Source organism: Rhinopithecus roxellana, chromosome 21 (assembly GCF_007565055.1).
Source record: "Rhinopithecus roxellana isolate Shanxi Qingling chromosome 21, ASM756505v1, whole genome shotgun sequence".
In the NCBI taxonomy this organism is placed as follows: domain Eukaryota; kingdom Metazoa; phylum Chordata; class Mammalia; order Primates; family Cercopithecidae; genus Rhinopithecus; species Rhinopithecus roxellana.
This window is the reverse complement of record NC_044569.1, coordinates 176,468-195,082: the sequence shown is the minus strand read 5'-3', so window position 1 is coordinate 195,082 and position 18,615 is coordinate 176,468. Positions and strand designations below refer to the sequence as shown.

Genomic DNA, 18,615 nt, shown 5'->3' with positions numbered 1-18,615 from the left:
AATATATTGCTTCTATTTATTCTGTACTACATCAAGCTTATTACTGTCATTATTCAAATTTTCCATATACTTAACTAATCTTTAGTCAACCTGATCCATCAGAAGCAGTTAAAAATATATACTGTAATTGTGGGCCAACTTCTCATAACTTTGTAAGTTTTTGCTTAATATATTTTGAGGGTATATTGTGAAATATACATAAGTTCATGACACCTTCTTGGTGGTTCATTCCTTTATTATGTAGTGTTCCTTGTCCTATTTATACTTTTCCCCTTAAATTCTATTTTATTTGTTATTTATGTAATTTTCTTTTTGTTGGTATTAGCCTGGTATGTTTCTTTCCATCCTAGTATTTCAATCATGAGTTTTGTTTTAGGTATATATCCCTTGTGGATACAAACTGCTCCATCTTCCATTTATTAAATTTTTCTTGTCTTCTTTTCTTTTCCACATAAGTTTTAAGCTCTTGGGTCTGCTTTCTTCCTTGTGAAAATCATGGAATTACGGAACTTGGCTTTGCGTAACTAGGAAAGGATAAGATTCTGAGACGCAAACCTCATTAAAAGGAAACTGGTGCCCCCAGAAGACAAATATACCAATGGCAATTTGGTGCATGGGAAACTCAGAGCATCTGTGTAAATGTGAATTTGTTTTGCTCTTGAGCCCCCAGTGAGGAAGAGTACACAAAAGGATCACTACTACTAACCTTGAGTTAGTTCAGAATGTTTTCACTCCTTAAAAGTGCTTTTGTATGACCTCTAGTTGGCCTAATTTAATAATTTTTCCTGTTGACTGAGTGTTAGGCTCTTTTTTTTCTTTTACGTGAAAACCCATATGAATTGTGTGTCAGAGAGTGGGCAATAGGGTAGTCTTTCTGTAGCATGACTGCAGGAGTTGCATATTTCTCGAAAAAGTATTGAGTCTATGAAAAGAACACAGCTATACAGTTTCTACAGTATACACTTCTGATCAGATTGTGTGTCTTGAGAGATTTCTGGAAAAGTACTAAATCTCTCAGGTACTGGAATTTTTTTTTTTTTTTTTTGAGACAGAGTCTTGCTCTGTCACCCAGGCTGGCGTGCAGTGGCACAATCGTGGCTCACTACAACCTCTGCCTCCAGGATTCAAGCAATTCTCCTGCCTCAGCCTTCTGAGTAGCTGGGACTATAGGTGCGCACCACCACGCCCAGCTAAATTTTGTATTTTTAGTAGAGATGGGGTTTCACTATGTCCTCCAGGCTGATCTCAAACTCCTGGCCTCAAGTGATCCACTCACCTCGACCTCTCAAAGTGCTGGGATTATAGGCATGAGCCACCACACCCAGCTTTACATACTGGATTTCCTTTTTAAATTGCTGAAAGGCACCACTAAGTGCTTACATAATCCTGGACGAGGTGTTAAAATCTGCCCAGACAATTAAGAAATCAAGCCTAAACTCCACATGTTTTGAATATACCCATTTTCTCCCCAGATTAGGAAAAAAAAATACAGGTTCCACACTTAGTATGTTTACAAATATTTAACTTTAAACTTTAAATTTAAACTTTTTAAACTTTTAAACAATTTAAACTTTTAATTTTCACAAATGTGTCAGATATTAAATTAGGGTCTAGAGGACTAAATTGTAAAATAGTTTTCTACCTGGAATAGTACCTTCCATATAGCTTATTCAATTGAAATAGAAAACATTTGGTTTCTTAGAAAAGAATGGATAAACAATTGTATAAAAACAACTACATTATAAATTTAAATAGCATTCCTTCTTTTTTTTTTTTTTTGAGATGGAGTCTCACTCTGTTGCCCAGGCTGGAGTGCAGTGGTGGGATCTCAGCTCACCACAACCTCCGCCTCCCAGGTTCAATGGATTCCCCTGCCTCAGCCTCTAGGGTAGCTGGGATTACAGGCATGCACCACCATACCCGGCTAATTTTTGTATTTTGTGGAGTTGGGGTTTCACCATGTTGGCCAGGCTGGTCTCAAACTCCTGACTTCAAGTGATTTGCCTGCCTTGGCCTCCCAAAGTGCTGGGATTGCAGGCGTGAGCCACTGCGCCCAGCTCTACTTTGTAATAATTCTTTTCAAAGTGTCTTTCAAAAAAAAGTTCTTAAAAAAATGAAAAATCTAATTTTAGTTTAAAGACCTCTCAGCGTCCCTGCTGAGTTATAAGATAAAAGGAGATGCCCATTGAAGGCAGGACCTATCAATTCTCAATCCTTTTATTTAGTAAAAAAGTAACCCGACACAGTCTCAAAAAGTTTTAAGCAACTTTCTGTACTAATACAGCAATGTGTCACTTACCTACAGGGATACAGTCTAAGAAAGGTGTCATTAGGCAATTTCCCCCCTGTGTGAACATCATAGAGTGTACTTAACAATAGTATTGCCTACTATACACCTAGGTTATATGGTACAGCCTATGGCTCCTCGGCTACGAACCTGTAGAGCATGTTACTGCACTGAATACTGTAGGCAACTATAACACAATGGTTAAGGATTTGTGTATCTAAACATAGAAAAGGCAAAGTAAAAATACAGTATTATAATCTATAATCTTACAGAACCACTGTTGTACATGGGGTCCACTGCTGACCAATTATATGGTCATTATGTGGTGCCATTATGGGGTGCATGACTGTACTGTGAGGTAGACTTAGAAGGCTATGGTATTCCTCAATAAAATAAATACCAAAGATTTAAATTTCATTTTCCTTAATACTCATAGTTAATGTAAAACAAACTCTGTAATGTTTTACATTAGTACTGTTTGAAAGTTTTCAGTCTAAAAGATGACTTTATGACTTTTCTTTGATTAAACCACAAGGTAGAAAAAAGATACAAATACAGAATTTTAATAAACATAAGATTTTTCTGCCTTTAAAAGGCTAAAATTAAACTTTCTAATATAGGTTATTTTCTTGTTACCTGTATTATTAATACTTAGGATTATTTACACATAAACATGGGTGAACAACTAAATCAAGCTATGATTAAACAGCCAGTGTCTATACTGGTGTTGGTTTTCATAAATCTCAGACAATACTGAAAATTATATGAATTTACAGAATATTCTTACGCTATCTGGTAAAGTTTTAATACTCTATAGGATTACAGAGTATTGAAAACATTTCTACAAAAAATTAAAATTCAGACACAGAAAACATAAAAGTCCCTAACATATGATTCTTTTATTTATTTTATTTTTTTGAGACAGAGTCTCGCTCTGTTGCCCAGGCTGGAGTGCAATGGTGTGATCTCAGCTCACTGCAACCTCTGCCTCCTGGGTTTAAGCGATTCTCCTACCTCAGCCTCCCAAGTAGCTGGGATTATAGGCACCTGCCACCACACCCGGCTAATTTTTTGTATTTTTAGTAGAGACAGAGTATCGCTATGTTGGCCAGGCGGGTCTCAAACGCCTGACCTTAAGTGATCTGCCTGCCTCGGCCTCCCAAAGTGCTGGGACACAGGCATGAGCCATTGTGCCTGGCCTGATTCATATGTTTTTAAACCTATGTATCTCTGACCGTACCTTAACATGTTTGCTCTTCGTAACACTCAGGATGAAATAAATCAGTTAATGTTTACATATTAAACATGCTTGATAGAACTGTTTTAAAAACTAATTTTAAAGTTTTAAATAATACTGTTATTAAACACTGATCTATTACAACATGCATATAAAAGTATATTGAAAACTAATAAACACTTGTATATAATAGAGGAGGGAGCCTGATTAACTCACAGAAATTTTTTTTTTTCCTCTGGGTATGAAGTCCATTTATAACCAGGTAATATTTTTTTGCCCTCTATAGAGTATGTCCAGGAGTCCAAAATTATTGTCCGCATCAGAGAACATTTTCTTTTCAAAGGTCTATTAACATTTATAAATATAACTTCATTATGCTTTTGTGTAATCATGACTATACACTGTGGTAAACATAATAAGAGTTCTCATTTCTAGAGGACCTAAAATTTGTAATGGTCTTTCTGTTATAGTCAGTATTAATTTCTATTACTTTGGCTAATAAGAAGGTTGGGCGGCTTCTTATTTTCTCTCTGCTCTTTATCTTATCAAATAACTAGTCTCCTCTGCTAAGCCTTTCAGCCTTTGCCTCTCTTCAAGATTAGGCTCCAAATTCAGAGCCTACTTTGCAGTACACCACCTGCACCCTAACTGCCTTTAGTCTTTCCTAGAGGGCTGCTACTTGGTAGCATCAATCACTTTACTTTCTTATCTTGCTTGTATAACCATGGCTTGACTCACACACAGAGGTTATTCTAAAAATAACAATGGCCGAGTATACTCTAAGTTTTCTAATATGCTCAATGATATTTAAAGAGCTGTTCTATTTGTCAGGACCACCGAGTTCAAAAATGTCAAAACAGAGGGTAGTTCCTGCCTTCCGCCCTGAGGACCATTAAAAGTCAATTTTATTTATACTAAAAAATGTCAATCATATGAAAAGGTTTTATCTATAGTATTTATCTTTACAGGATGAGTGAAAGCATATGCTAAGACTGACAAGACTGTCAGCAAAAGACTTCTAAAGCAGTGATCCCCAACCTTTTTGGCACCAGGGACTGATTCCATGGAAGACAATTTTTCCACAGATCAGGGGTTATGGGGTAGAGGGAATGGTTTCGGGATGATTCAAGTGCATTACATTTATTGTGCACTTCATTTCTATTATTATTATATTGTAATACATAATGAAATACATATACAGCTCACCATAATGTAGAATCAGTGGGAGCCCTGAGCTTGCTTTCCTGCAACTAGAAGGTCCCATCTGGGGGTGATGAAAGACAGTGACAGATCATTGGGCATTAGATTCTCCTAAGGAGCACACAACCTAGATCCCTCATGATCAGTTTACAATAGGGTTCATGTTACTATGAGAATCTAATGCTGCTGCTCATCTGATAGGAAGCGGAGCTCAGGTGGTAATATAAGTGATGGAGAGCAGTTGTACATACAGATGAAGCTTCGCTTGCTTGCCCACCACTCACCGCCTGCTGTGCAGCCCTGTTCCAGAGCTATCTAAAAGCCTCCCGTACCAAAAACAACTAATGAGATTAAAAAAAAATTGTAGGATAGTGGTTAGCCTGCCCACTTGTTAACAGGAGGGCCTTGCTTCTGCCTTCATTTGCTCCTAACTAAGCTATAGTATATCTTATAAGAGACCTATCTTAGCCTCTACTACATAAAGATTCAACCTCTCAAATGGACATAAAAACTACAAAACATTTAAGGCAGAATGACGGTATGGATAGTTTCTTACTGCCAGGAACTTTTTTTAAAAAAATGACCAAAAGTCCTAACTAGAGGCCTCTTCACGCAATGCAGAGACCAAGCAAAATTGTGAATTTTCTTTTCTCCATGAAAAAGAATGGCCTAATGACCACCCTAGGGTCAACAGTACATGACTGTGGGTAACCTCACCCTGGTAACTGCTAGCCACTGAGTATTCCATCTGATCATTCTGGTCATTGAGTCTCAGATGGAAAGCGAGAAGCATATTATTCTAAAGGACTGGGTAACCCTAAAGCCTGTATCTAGTTAGTGTTGTTATACACTTTTCTGTGAGAACTTAAGAGATCCAAAAATATATTCTTTTAACCATCATGGTAATACTCATGGTACTTAAATGTTTTGAAATGTTGTTCCGCTTTTACATGCTACATAGTACGGAGGGAGGAATCCCTATAATACCAGTGCCTTTTATTTGGTATAAGTTGAACAATTAGAAGTAAAATTCTCCCTTAAAATTTCTGAGTATGACCTTGAACTAACCTTAAAGAACAGATACTTTTCCACTCCATTAAAAATTAAACAACCCAGGTATCTCAGCACTACATTTAGCAAGTAGTATCCCTGGATTATTTCGCTCTGCTAACAAGGGAACTATACTGTTGGGCATTAGTATTTACAATCACACTCCAGGTAGCACAAAAATGTGGCACTTTGTTTCTAGGGGAAACTTCTGTCTTTAAGAAGGAAGATACGATAATTTACAAAGACACTCATTTTATTTATAGAACCTCTGCCTACCTGTAGTTGCCACATGACTGGCCTATCTCCAACTATAAAGTTTATATCATCTGGCTGGGCGTAGTGGCTCACGCCTGTAATCCCTGCACTTTGGAAGGCTGAGGCAGGCAGATCACCTGAGGTTGGGAGTTCGAGACCAGCCTGGCCAACATGGCAAAAAAACCTGTCTCTATTAAAAAATACAAAAATTGGCCAGGCGTGGTGTTGGGCGCCTGTAATCCCAGCTACTCGGGAGGCTGAGGCACAATAATTGCTTGAACCCAGGATGTAGAAGTTGCAGTGGGCCAAAAAAAAAAGTGTCTAAAAAACAAAAAAAAACTTTATATCAAACTTGCCAAGTATTATTTCCGGACTATCCCTAAGGAAAAGTCTGACCAGATTCATGTAACAAAACACAATGGTTCTGGATAATAATATTCCCATTGGATGGGTCACAGGCTCTATTACAGAGATGAAAGATCTAACCTTGTAATAATAAGCACTTTTCTAAACCTGTTCACCAATGAAATGATAGGCTATAGAATTATGCTCCAAATAATCATAGCTTTAGATTTCACTTTAGCTAGCTCTTACTGGCAAGGAATACAGCACCTGTATCCCTGAAAAATCCAGACCTTTCCCATGACTTACCAAATCTATATCAGAAGTTGAAAGTAACATCAGGCCCAAAACTGGTGTATATTTAGGTGTGAAGGCCTTTTTAGGAATCCTAGTATACCACGTAAGGTATAGAGATGCTGGAAGGCTTCTTTCAGTGCAGCAGTAAAGCTTACAAAATGTTGCATATTTTTCATGATATAGGTAATGTATTACAAATATTTTCACTTGTATATTAAGTAGTAAACACTAAAAATACACCAAAAAATATGAAGAATGTACAAGGAGGACTGTAAATTTAAGATAAAGTTGTTGCTCAAGGGGCAACAAAGGGAAATGAAAATGCAAAACATTACATGTCTCACATTCTCTCTGGTACTATTTTGTGCCTTTTTCTTATTCCTATGGTAAGTTTTAAGCTTCTCAAAGCTGCTTTTACCTTCCTCGTGGTATTAATTAATGAAATTTCAGAGCTTAATCCTGAAAGTTCATGTTCTAACTGCTGGTGAAAGCAAGTTTACAAAGATTCATAAAAGGAGAGATACTATTAGAAAGCCAAGTGTGATAAAGTGAATGGAGAATGATATAAAAGCATCAATCCCATATTCCCGTGTGGAGATTTCACTGAAAATGTTTAATCCTGCTGTTTTCATTATTACAATGTCTTTAGAAATGCTATTTGTTCGGGAGGCGGAGGCAGGAGAATTACTTGAACCCAGGTGGCAGAGGTTGCAGTGAGCCAAGACCGTGCCATTGCACTCCAGCCTGGGCGACAGAGCGAAACTCCGTCTCAAAAAAAAAAAAAATTCTATTAAGACATCCAGATTTTTGAAATAGCTGTCATGTCCTGAGAAATGTGGACCTGTAAGTCTTAAAAGTATATAAGTCTTACTGGTTGTTTTATTTTGTAACTTTTTTGCCCTGATAATATTAAACTGACACCTCTGCATTCTAAAAAGTAGATAACCTTGGGAAGTTTCTCTGTTAAGCAAGAAGAGCTTTGGGATTTTCCTCTCCTCTTCCACATAAGGTAGAATAAAACTTTTGAATTCTTTAGTCAACCAAAAGGTTTCTATATTTGTTTCATTTAAATTAACAAATATAGCTGGAGTTTTAAAAATCCAATCTGATAAAGTCTTATTAGGTATATTAGGTAAATTAAATCAGTTTATACTTGTTATTACTGACATATTTCTCCCCTCCTTTCTCTTCCTTTTTCCTTCCCTTTCTGCCATTTGTCAGATTTATAAAGTAGTCTAGGTTCCTCCCTGCCTCCCTTTGATCTCTGCTCTTTGAGAGCAACAAGTTGGTTTTCTTTTGGTGGTTACCTTTTTAATATACATGAAAAGGAATATTCAGTATTCCTTTCCTATGCCTGAAGATTACAAGGACTGCCATAATTTTAAATTACTCACTAAACATCTCTGCTTTCCCCTTCCATATTATTACTGTCATCTAGTTAAGTTCCACGTTAATAAAACTTTTTAATTAAAAAAATTTTAAATCATTCATGACTTTTTTGTGTTTATAGTCAATAGTAAATTTACTGTCATATTTTTCAATTTTTGTGCTCACCGTTGCCTTCTGTATCCCACTCCATTCTTATGGGTTCAATTTCCTTCCTCCTGAAGAACATCCTTGAGTAGCTTTTTTCAAAATGAAGGTCACTGAGTGGTAAGTTATCCTGGTCTCTAAACAAAAATGTCTTTCTTTCATCGACAGTCTTGGGTGTATTTAACTTGGTATAAAATTCTAGATTCAATGTCATTTTTCTTTCAGCACTTTAATTTTTCTCTACTGTCTTCTGGTATTAATGGTTGATATCTGTTAGAAATCTGCTAACAGTCAAACCGCTGTGCCTTCCCGGTATATCTGTCTTTCTTATCCCTTAGTGGCTTTTAGGTTTTCTCTGAATGCCCACAGTTATGGCATGAGGTACTGAAGTGTAGATTTATCTTTCTTTATCCTGCTTGGCAGTTGTGGCATACTTTTCAGCTGAGGATTTGAGATTTCCTTCAATTCTTTGCAATCCAGTTTCTCTACCATTCCCTCCATTTTCTTCTTTGGAAATCCTACTAGACAGATGTTGGAAATTCCCAATCTATTCATCATGGCTTTTAACTGCTCCTTCACTTAAAAAAGAAAAAAAAAAAAAAACCGTGCTGCTTGCTGGATGAAGTTCTCATCACCTTCTTCAGTTCACTAGGTCTTTGTTCATCTATGTCCACTGTATAGTTTAATTCTGTGTGCTGAGTTTTGGTTTCAATGATTATATTTTTCATTTCCAAGACTCCCGAATAGTTGTATTGACTGTCCTACTTCATTTCAGCCTGCTTCTGTTTCATGATTTCTTGTTCCTTTTCAATGGATTAGTTATCTCATCAATTATCTTTTTGAGTATCCAAAACATATATGAAATCTTGGTCAGGCTATATATTTCATCTGGAATAAATATATGTCTATCCCAATAGTTGATTTTGCTGGTGATCCTTCTTAGCATTAGATTTATAGATTTTGGAATTTTAATTTATCAGAGTTTTGAACCGGAGCCTTTTCTTTTGGGATGTTTGTTTACTTCCTTTCCCCTCCCTCTCTGTGTACATCCTTCCCTTTCTAGCAGTTTTGCATCTGCTTCTACCAGGGCCCCTGAGTCCAAAAGTCTAGAAGTCTTATGATGACTTCTTAGAGCAGCTGTTTCGTAAGTATACTTAGCATATCACATATCTGGTCACTGAGCAAGCAGATGGACACAAAGCTGTCTTTGTTATCCCTAGGCTCACAACTTCCTATAAAACCATAGCCCTTGGCAGAAGACTGGCAATATTTTTTCTTAGTTTCTTTCCAAAAGTGGATAAAAGTTCCACCCTAGTCCTTGGCTTCAAGAAGCGAAACTGGCTCTGGCCCCTTGTCTCACATGGTGCACATTTAGTCTCTGTTACTTGTAGCCAAATTCCTGGATACCACCACCTGCCTTGGTAGAGAGTCCAGCAGGCCCAGGCTGCAGTTTTGCTCACTACTTGGCATTTCTGGTCCATGAAGATATTTATCTTGTTTGTGGAAGCCCAGCCTTGTCTCTTTTGTTTTCTCGTTTATATTTTACCCGTCATTGCTATGTGTTTGGAGCAAAGGGAGTGAGTCGAAACATAAACTCAATGTGCCATCTTGACTAGAAACTTTACATAATCTTGTAGCATTATATTTGAACAAAATTTACTTTTTAAAATGTATAAATAAGATTAACAAGGAACTTTTAAACCCCTTACTTGTACCTAATAATTATGAAATATTATTTTCATATACAAATTAAATCCTGAAGTTTAAAATATATAGACATAAAAGTAATTAAACTGCATTTATTCCAAAATTAGTCTACAAAACAGACTTAATGTAGAACTACTTTCACCTTTGAAATCAAATTAGTCCTACTTGTGAAAGGAAGAAATGGGACTTTCAAAGTAACATTAATCAGCTTTAACCCAAAGTAAAAATAGGAAACATTTCTATTCAATTTAAGTTAGAAAGGCTGTCAGCTAAACAGAAATAAAACAAGACCATTTCTCATTATGCTTAGTGAGAAAGAAAAACTTATACCTTTTCACTTGTTAAAAATTTTGCAAAATATACATGCTCTCCTCCTGTTTTCAATTCTTCCATCTTTTTTCTTGAGGCCTGAGTATCATCTAATTTGTAACTCTTAAAAACAGCTAAAACTTCTTCAGAATACTGCAAAATAAAAATATTAGTTGTATTCGACATTGTTACCCAAATTTGTTTAGTGCTTTCCTGCATCAAAATGTCTAGAATTTACTCTCAATCATGTATGTATATTGTATATTGTAAGGCACACTAACAATAAAAATTATGGGAATAAAAACTATTGTGGATATTTCACTTGTTGTAAAAGTAGGAACAAGTTCCCTACTCCTAAAGAAATGTGATTTCTTGGCCAGTCTCAGTGGCTCATGCCTGTAATCCCAGCACTTTGGGAGGCTGAGGTGGGTGGGTAACTTGAGATCAGGAGTTTGAGACCAGCCTGGCCAACATGGTGAAACCCTGTCTCAACTAAAAATACAAAAATTAGCCGGGATGGTGGCGGGCACCTGTAGTCCCAGCTACTCGGGAGACTGAGGCTAAAGGATCCCTTGAACCTGAGAGGCTCCGTCTCCAAAAAAAAAAGAAATATGATTTAAGAAGTTTGTGTAAGGGACAAACAGAAAAGGGAACACTTTTAAGAGTGTATAGGAATTTACCAGTGAAATTGTTTAACTACCTGTAGAAACTCTTACGTATTTCTTGTGCTAAAGATTGAGCAAATAAATTCCATCAAATTCTGTCCAGTTAGAAGACAATTCCAGATTATTTCTCACTAACCACTTAATCTGAATTTGGATGGTGCTGCCCCCACAAAACTTTGCATATAAAACAAAAACTATTAAAAATAACATAACACACACCACGCTACTTTGAGAACTACCTACTTATATTTTGATTACAGCAAAAAAGGACAACTGATTTTTAAGTAGCCAAGAAAAATATAAAAATTATTCTAAAACAGGATTGGCAAACTTCTTCCATAAAGGACCAGAGGGTAAGTATTTCAGGCTTTGTGGCCTTTATAGTCTCAGTTGCAACTACTCAGCTGTGCCATAATATCGCAAAAACAGCCACAGGTAAGTGGATGGTCATGGTAGTATTCCAATAAACCTTTGTTTCAAGCAGTAGGTCAGATCTGGCCCAGGGCCATGACTTGAGGACTTCTGTTTCAACAAGACAGCTAAAATAATTTTGTACAAAGATAGAATATATTCTGCAAAATATCATCAATTGATGTTGATAACACTCATTATATTCCAAAAAAGCAAGGCTGTAATGACTTTTAAATATCCGATTCTTATACACTACTTGAAAATAATAGCGGTTTAAATATTAATTTATAATTTAGCTTGTTATGAAATTGGTATAAAAATGTAAGAGGTAGAATAAAATAGTGAAAAGTATGTTAGACAAGAGTAAGTTTTAGCTCTATCACTGGCTATAAAATACTAGGCTTCTGAGAGTCTATCACTGGCAACTCACCTTGAGAAAAGTTTTCCATGAAATCTTCTCATAGCATTGCACAGGATTCCTGAAGTAATCCTGAAGTGACCAGAATTTTCGATACAGGTTGTAATCAATTGGAATAGAGCTAATAAAATAAATGTTACATTAAATAAATCATTTAAATTCTTTTACAAATATCTAAATATTCTTAGCTTTGGTCACAAACCATTTTCAGAAGCTAATGAAAGTTATCAGAAAAGTACACATTCACAAATACTTATATAAACTTTTACAAATCATTTTAGGGAACTCACAGACCCCAATAGACTCTCTTTATCTACACTGGTGGAGCCCTGAATTCTGGTAGGACACATGGTTATTCAGAATTAAAGATTATGTTTCCCAACCAATCTTGCTGCTAGTATGATCATGTGATTAAATTCTGGCCAATCAGTTGGGAGTAGAATTCATATGTGCAACTTTTGGGCCATATTTTATCACTGGCCTTTTCCTCTTCCTGCTGGCTAGAATGCAGATGTGAGAGTGAGCCACCTTGCACTACAGGAAAAAGAGCAAACACCAAGAGATGATGGAAGAAGAAGGTAGAAGAAACCTGGGTCTAGGCAATCTCACTGAGCAGCGCTCCCTTACCAGCCTTGGACTGCCTGCTTCTAGACTTCGATATGAGGGGGAAAAAATCAACTTTTATGTTGTTTAAACCGATGTTAATCTGAATCTATGTTAAAAGTCACTAACTAATAATATTATATCCTAAGAAGCATTAGTATGAGATAAACATATATGGTACATATCAAGTTAGCATCACAAAAATAAGCCCTTTCTCTAGTGACTTTATTATGGCACTACTAATTCAACTTCTAATCATGATATGTCACACATCTACAGTGTCAATACATACTCTTTTATTTTATTTTATTTATTTATTTTTTTAAAGGAGTCTCGCTCTGTCACCCAGGCTGGAGTAGAGGGCAGGTTTGTGATCTCGGCTCACTGCAAGCTCTGCCTCCCAGGTTCAAAATGATTCTCCTGCCTCAGCCTCCTGAGTAGCTGGGACTACAGGTGCCCGCCACCACGCCCAGCTGATTTTTTGTATTTTTAGTAGAGACAGGGTTTCATCGTGTTAGCCAGGATGGTCTCAAGCTCCTGACTTCGTGACCCGCCCACCTCAGCCTCCCAAAGTGCTGGGATTACAGGCGTGAGCCACTGCGCAGCCTATTCTTTTAATTTTTAAAACAGCTAATATCTGATAAATGGCTAGTATGTGAGGCACGTGAAAATCAACAGTGAAGAACACTGACAACTTTTAACTAACCAAAATCTAAATCCAGTTCTTGCCAAAGCTTTCACCAAGAATTAGTAGTATCTGAAAGAATCTAATGGGTAGGTTTACTTTCACTCTTCCTAAACTTTTCCCTAGTAACAACTCTGAAAGTAGGAACACAATGATCTGCACATTAACCTCTCTCTATAATTAAAGCAGCTTAACTGATTTACAACAATAAGATTATACCTCTGGGTTTTCTATGAATTGGGTTTTTACAAAAAAGCCACAGCCTGGGTGTGGTGGTTCATGCCTATAATCCCAGTGCTTTGGGAGGCTGAGGCAGGCAGATCACAAGGTCAGGAGTTTGAGACCAGTCTGATCAATATGATGAAACCCCACCTTTACTGAAAATACAAAAACTACCCAGGCGTGGTGGTGCATGCCTGTAATCCCAGCTTCTCAGGAGGCTGAGGCAGAAGAATCACTTGAACCCAGGAGGTAGAGCTTGCAGTGAGCTGAGACTGCGGCACTGCACTCCAGCCTGGGTGACAGAGCAAGACTCCGTCTCAAAAAACAAACCAAAGACAAAACAAAACAAAACAGAACAAAAAGCCACAAAAAGAACATTACCTAAAACGTTAAATAGAGAAAAGAAACAGCACTATATAAATTATTTACATCCATGAAAGAACAAGAACCAATATTTGTATAGTTCCATATTTGATAAAGAATGTTTTTGAAGTGCATGTGCACACACACACACTAACAAAATGTTACTCAGTTACAACATGTAAGATTGAATATAATAAATACCTCTTGAAATGTAGTACCAGGAAAGTTTGTCTCTTAAAAATGGGGCTAGCTCTAACAGAGAATGAGAATCACGCAACCATTATATGTCCCTTTTGTCTCAATTGATAAGAACTTCACATCTAATTTAATGCTTGATACCAACAACAATGTTATTCCAAGTTGCTAATTACCATCTCCTACCTGTAAAGGCTTTTGATCTCTTCCCTTTTATCTTTAATTGGCTTGGTGGGTATCTGAGGTGTCTTACAGAATAAATTTTGAAGTTGTGTTAAATATTACTGTTAGGCAGTTTTTATAGTTGAGGCATTAATATATTTTTAAAAATTTAAACTCTCCTCTCCTTAGATGCTATCCCTTGCTCTTTTCCTTCACAGCTGAATAAAATTCTTCAGAGTTGTCTATACTCCATGTCACCACTTCATTACCTTCCCATTTACTCTTCAACCCACTTGCAATTTGCCTTCCACCTTCACCACTCCACAGAAACTTTTGAATTTTCTGTTTATCCACACAAAGCAAATGTAACCATTTATTGTATTTGCAAATAATAACAAATCAGAGACCCAATTACTATGTAAAATAGAATGTCCTGTAACTATTTTAACCAAAATACTCTGGAAAACTTGATACAGTTTTTAAAATGTTGAGCTATTTTATAGGATGTTACACATTGAAATTTCTTTTTTTTTTTTTTTTTTTTGAGGCGGAGTCTCGCTCTGTCGCCCGGACTGGAGTGCAGTGGCCAGATCTCAGCTCACTGCAAGCTCCGCCTCCCGGGTTCACGCCCATTCTCCTGCCTCAGCCTCCCGAGTAGCTGGGACTACAGGCGCCCCCCCAGGTCGCCCGGCTAGTTTTTTGTATTTTTAGTAGAGACGGGGTTTCACCATGTTAGCCAGGATGGTCTCGATCTCCTGACCTCGTGATCCGCCCGTCTCGGCCTCCCAAAGTGCTGGGATTACAGGCTTGAGCCACCGCGCCCGGCCGATACAGTTTTTAAAATGTTGAGCTATTTTATAGGATGTTACACATTGAAATTTCTTTTTTTTTTTTTTTTTTTTTTGAGGCGGAGTCTCGCTCTGTCGCCCGGACTGGAGTGCAGTGGCCAGATCTCAGCTCACTGCAAGCTCCGCCTCCCGGGTTTAAGCCATTCTCCTGCCTCAGCCTCCCGAGTAGCTGGGACTACAGGCGCCCACCACCTCGCCCGGCTAGTTTTTGTATTTTTAGTAAAGACGGGGTTTCACCGTGTTAGCCAGGATGGTCTTGATCTCCTGACCTCGTGATCCACCCGTCTCGGCCTCCCAAAGTGCTGGGATTACAGGCTTGAGCCACCGCGCCCGGCCTGAAATTTCTTAACAAAATGTTTACTGGTGTATTTCAGCCAAATCTGAATGGACTTCATATTGTAGGTACATGGGTAATGTGTTCCGCTTTGTAAATTACAGTGCCTAAGGCCATCTGCTGTTTACAAAGTAATTCCTCATATATTTTCTCCTTCTATTCAACATTAGTGACTGTGACAGAGAGAGGCAGCTGAGTGTTAAGTCTTATTTAAGTGATTTACAAACATAACCAATAGGGATGAACTGTCTATACAGTCTTAGGCAAAATCTAAGTAGACAAAACTGCATTGGTCAGTGTCTTTGGGGCCGTTTACACTTCAGGTGACTCATTATCTTGTAGCCTACTAACTTGCCCCAGAGCCCTGATGTTGCTCAGGCCAGACCCTAAAGCCTATTCCATCCATGCATAATGAATAAATATGTCTCTAAAAAAAAAATAACGATAACAAATAATAGCTACTAGACACTGAATAGACAATATTCTAAGTGCTCTACACTTACCACTACATATAAACAATTAGTGCCTTAATAGACTATTTCTGATCATCGTCTTATTTAATCCTCTTACCTGTAGAGTGTAGGTGGCATTACTACATTTTAAAGATGTTGAAACATGACTAGGAAGTATTGGAGTTAAGCTTGGAGCCACACCACTTCTAATATTTCTTCTGGAGATGTGTTTGAATTTGAAATCTGGGATGCCAGAAATATAGGGCAGATACAGGAATCCCATCTTGATCTTCTAGACAGTAATGGAAATTCTTTCAATTATAACTAGTGACTCTCATCACCTCAGACACCTGGAAGAGTGCCAGTGAAGGAAAATTTTCCTTAATACCTTCTCTTTTCTCTTGCTTATTGCTTCTAAGCCAGCGCTAGGAAGAAATTATGGCAGGTCTTCAAATAATGATGTTTCCTTCAATATTGTTTTATTGTAACGTTTATGAGGGGAAAAAAAAATGGATTCCTGGCTGGGGCCACGGTCTATGTGAAGTTTGTATATTCTCCCTATGTCTGTGTGGGTTTTCTCTAGGTAGTCAGACTCCCTCCTCCATTCCAAAGAGGTGTACATGAAAATAACTGGCATGTCTAAATGGTTCCAGGATGAGTGAGTGTGGGTGTGTGGGTATACACACCGTGAGCGGATGGCATCCTATACAGGGTTGGTTCCGCCCTGAGCTCTGAGTTGCTGTCACAGGCTCTGGTCACCCGCAACCTTAAACTGGAATAACTAGGCAAATAATTATCTTACTTGTTTTTATTAATCTTTCTCAAATGCATGCATAGTTCACATTTATTCAATGTTTAATAACAGAAGCATTTTCATCTTTATCTAGGAGATTGGTGATTGTTTTTGTGATTAGAAATAGGCCATAGGAACCTAACTTTTGTTTATTAGCCTATGGGAAAATTGGTTTCATCATACATCGTTTCACTTAATGTTGCAGTTTCTAGAACCCATCTATGCCACTGAGGATTGCTTCTGGAAAGAAAGCACAGGGCTATAGAGGAGGAGATAAGAAACAGTTTTAAGAGCAAGGGGAGAGAAGGAGGAAAGGCTTCTTAACCTGCTTATTTCATTAAAAGTTGGCCCAGTACACACAGGCACTGGGTCCACAAGTTTAATAGAAGGGACTAAGGGGAGGAGCTCCCACGGTTGCCTGTGGTTGGCTTTTCAAATGCTGGGATTATGCATAGGGTAGGCTATACAAACAATGAACTGTCTGTACTTAATATAGAAACCAGCGGATAAAGCCCATTAGTGATTTAGGATTTATTATTTTAAGTAATATACATGAAAATTACAAATGAAAGAAATTTCTTATAATTTCTTTCCTCCTTGCCTATATCCTCACTCCAGAGAGGATACTCAATAAATTAAGAGATTATCTCTGTAAGTCAAAAAGCTTAAGCTCTGAAAACTCACCACGTTGTTGGAGCTTCCTCATCTCCCATTTCACCTTCTTCTACATCCATTCCTTCTTCTCTATCTTCAGTGTGCTACATTGAAAAAAAATGTATAGCCTGTCATGAAGCAGTCATCAGACAGGAGAAAAATACTAGAATAATAGGTCAGCTACATATTCCTAGGCAACCCCCAGTTAGAGAAGTCTAGTCACTAACTATCTAGACCTATAGTTAATCTGTAAGGCAATCATAATTTTACCTGACGGACAGAAGAACTCAAGAACAGTATGACAATGATATAACACAATCATGAAGACAGTAGAAAGTTTCAAATTTGCATTTCTAAACATAATCAATAGATTCCCTCTGGAATAAAGGCCTAAATGTTTTGGAAATGCACAAAGACAGTTCAACAATAAAATGAGCAAATAGCATGAATAGGTAATTCACAGAAGAAAAATAAATTCCAATCAACATATAATAAGTTCCTTAACACCAATAATGATCAAGAAAATGTAATTAAAACTAAGAAGACGTATTTTTCAAATATATACATCAATTAAGCCATTATTTTTTAAAAATTGATAATTCACACTGTTGGGGTGAGGCTGTGGGGAAAAAGGGCAGGCATTCTCCATGTGCCACTGGTGGCTGTATAAACTGGTATAACCTCTTTGAGAAGTAATCAGGAAATAGCTATTGAAATATGAAATATGCATATATTTTAACCCAGTAATTTTATTTACTGGAATTTATCCTAAAAAGACATCTGCATAATTGATGTAGATGATGCAGACTGATGCAATATTATACACTACCTGGACACTGTAACTTTTTTTTCCACTATCAGACATAATCTAAATGCCCACAGGCAGAGAAATGTGATATATCCACTCTGATATATCCATTTACCAAGGGCCATTTAAAAACTAAGATAAATCTAAATCTTAAAGGAAGAAAGTGAATTTCAGAATAGTATGAATGACCTCATTTTGGAGAAAAACAATATGTTTGTACATATACCCAAAAAGTCCTGGTATGGTGAGACACAGAATGCTATGAGTGGTTATAGAAATAATAAAAATTTATAGAAAAAATACATATTCTGCAAAAAATAACCCAATGTTTAAAACAGAAAGTACATCTATTCTATAATCTACCTTATGATTAACACTATCAAAACAGAAAGTACAGCTACTTTGTTAATGCACTTTAATAGAAAGCTATGCCATAATCTACCATGGTCTACCTTGGATTACAGAATAACTGTACTTTCTATTTTAAACACTGCTTGAATTTTTTACATACAAAACATTATTTCTGTAAGTTGGAAATAAAGTCAAAAGTTTTTAAATTTTTGCTGACTTATAGGCTCGTTTACATGATTTTTTTTTTTTTTTTTTTTTTTTTGAGGCAGGGCCTCCCTCTGTCACCCAGGCTGGAGTATAGTGGAATGATCAAGGCTCACTGCAGCTTGACCTCCCTGGGCTCAGGTGATTCTCCCACCTCAGCCTCTCAGGTATGCTCTGCTAATTGTACTTTTTTTTGTAGGAATGGGGATTTGCCATGTTGCCCAAGCTGG

General features: G+C 37.1%; 1 protein-coding gene across 4 annotated transcripts in view; it reads right to left on the bottom strand.

Annotated features, from left to right (window-relative positions):
- THOC1 (THO complex 1) overlaps positions 1-18,615 on the bottom strand; it is a 54,791-nt gene that overhangs the window by 21,944 nt on the left and 14,232 nt on the right. For all 4 annotated transcript variants that reach the window (XM_010354891.2, XM_030925779.1, XM_030925780.1 and 1 more), the window contains 3 exons: positions 17,053-17,126; positions 11,724-11,832; positions 10,239-10,370 (listed from right to left, as the gene is read on the bottom strand). In XM_010354891.2, the coding sequence (XP_010353193.1) occupies positions 10,239-10,370; positions 11,724-11,832; positions 17,053-17,126 (315 nt within the window). The remainder of the gene's footprint in view (positions 1-10,238; positions 10,371-11,723; positions 11,833-17,052; positions 17,127-18,615) is intronic.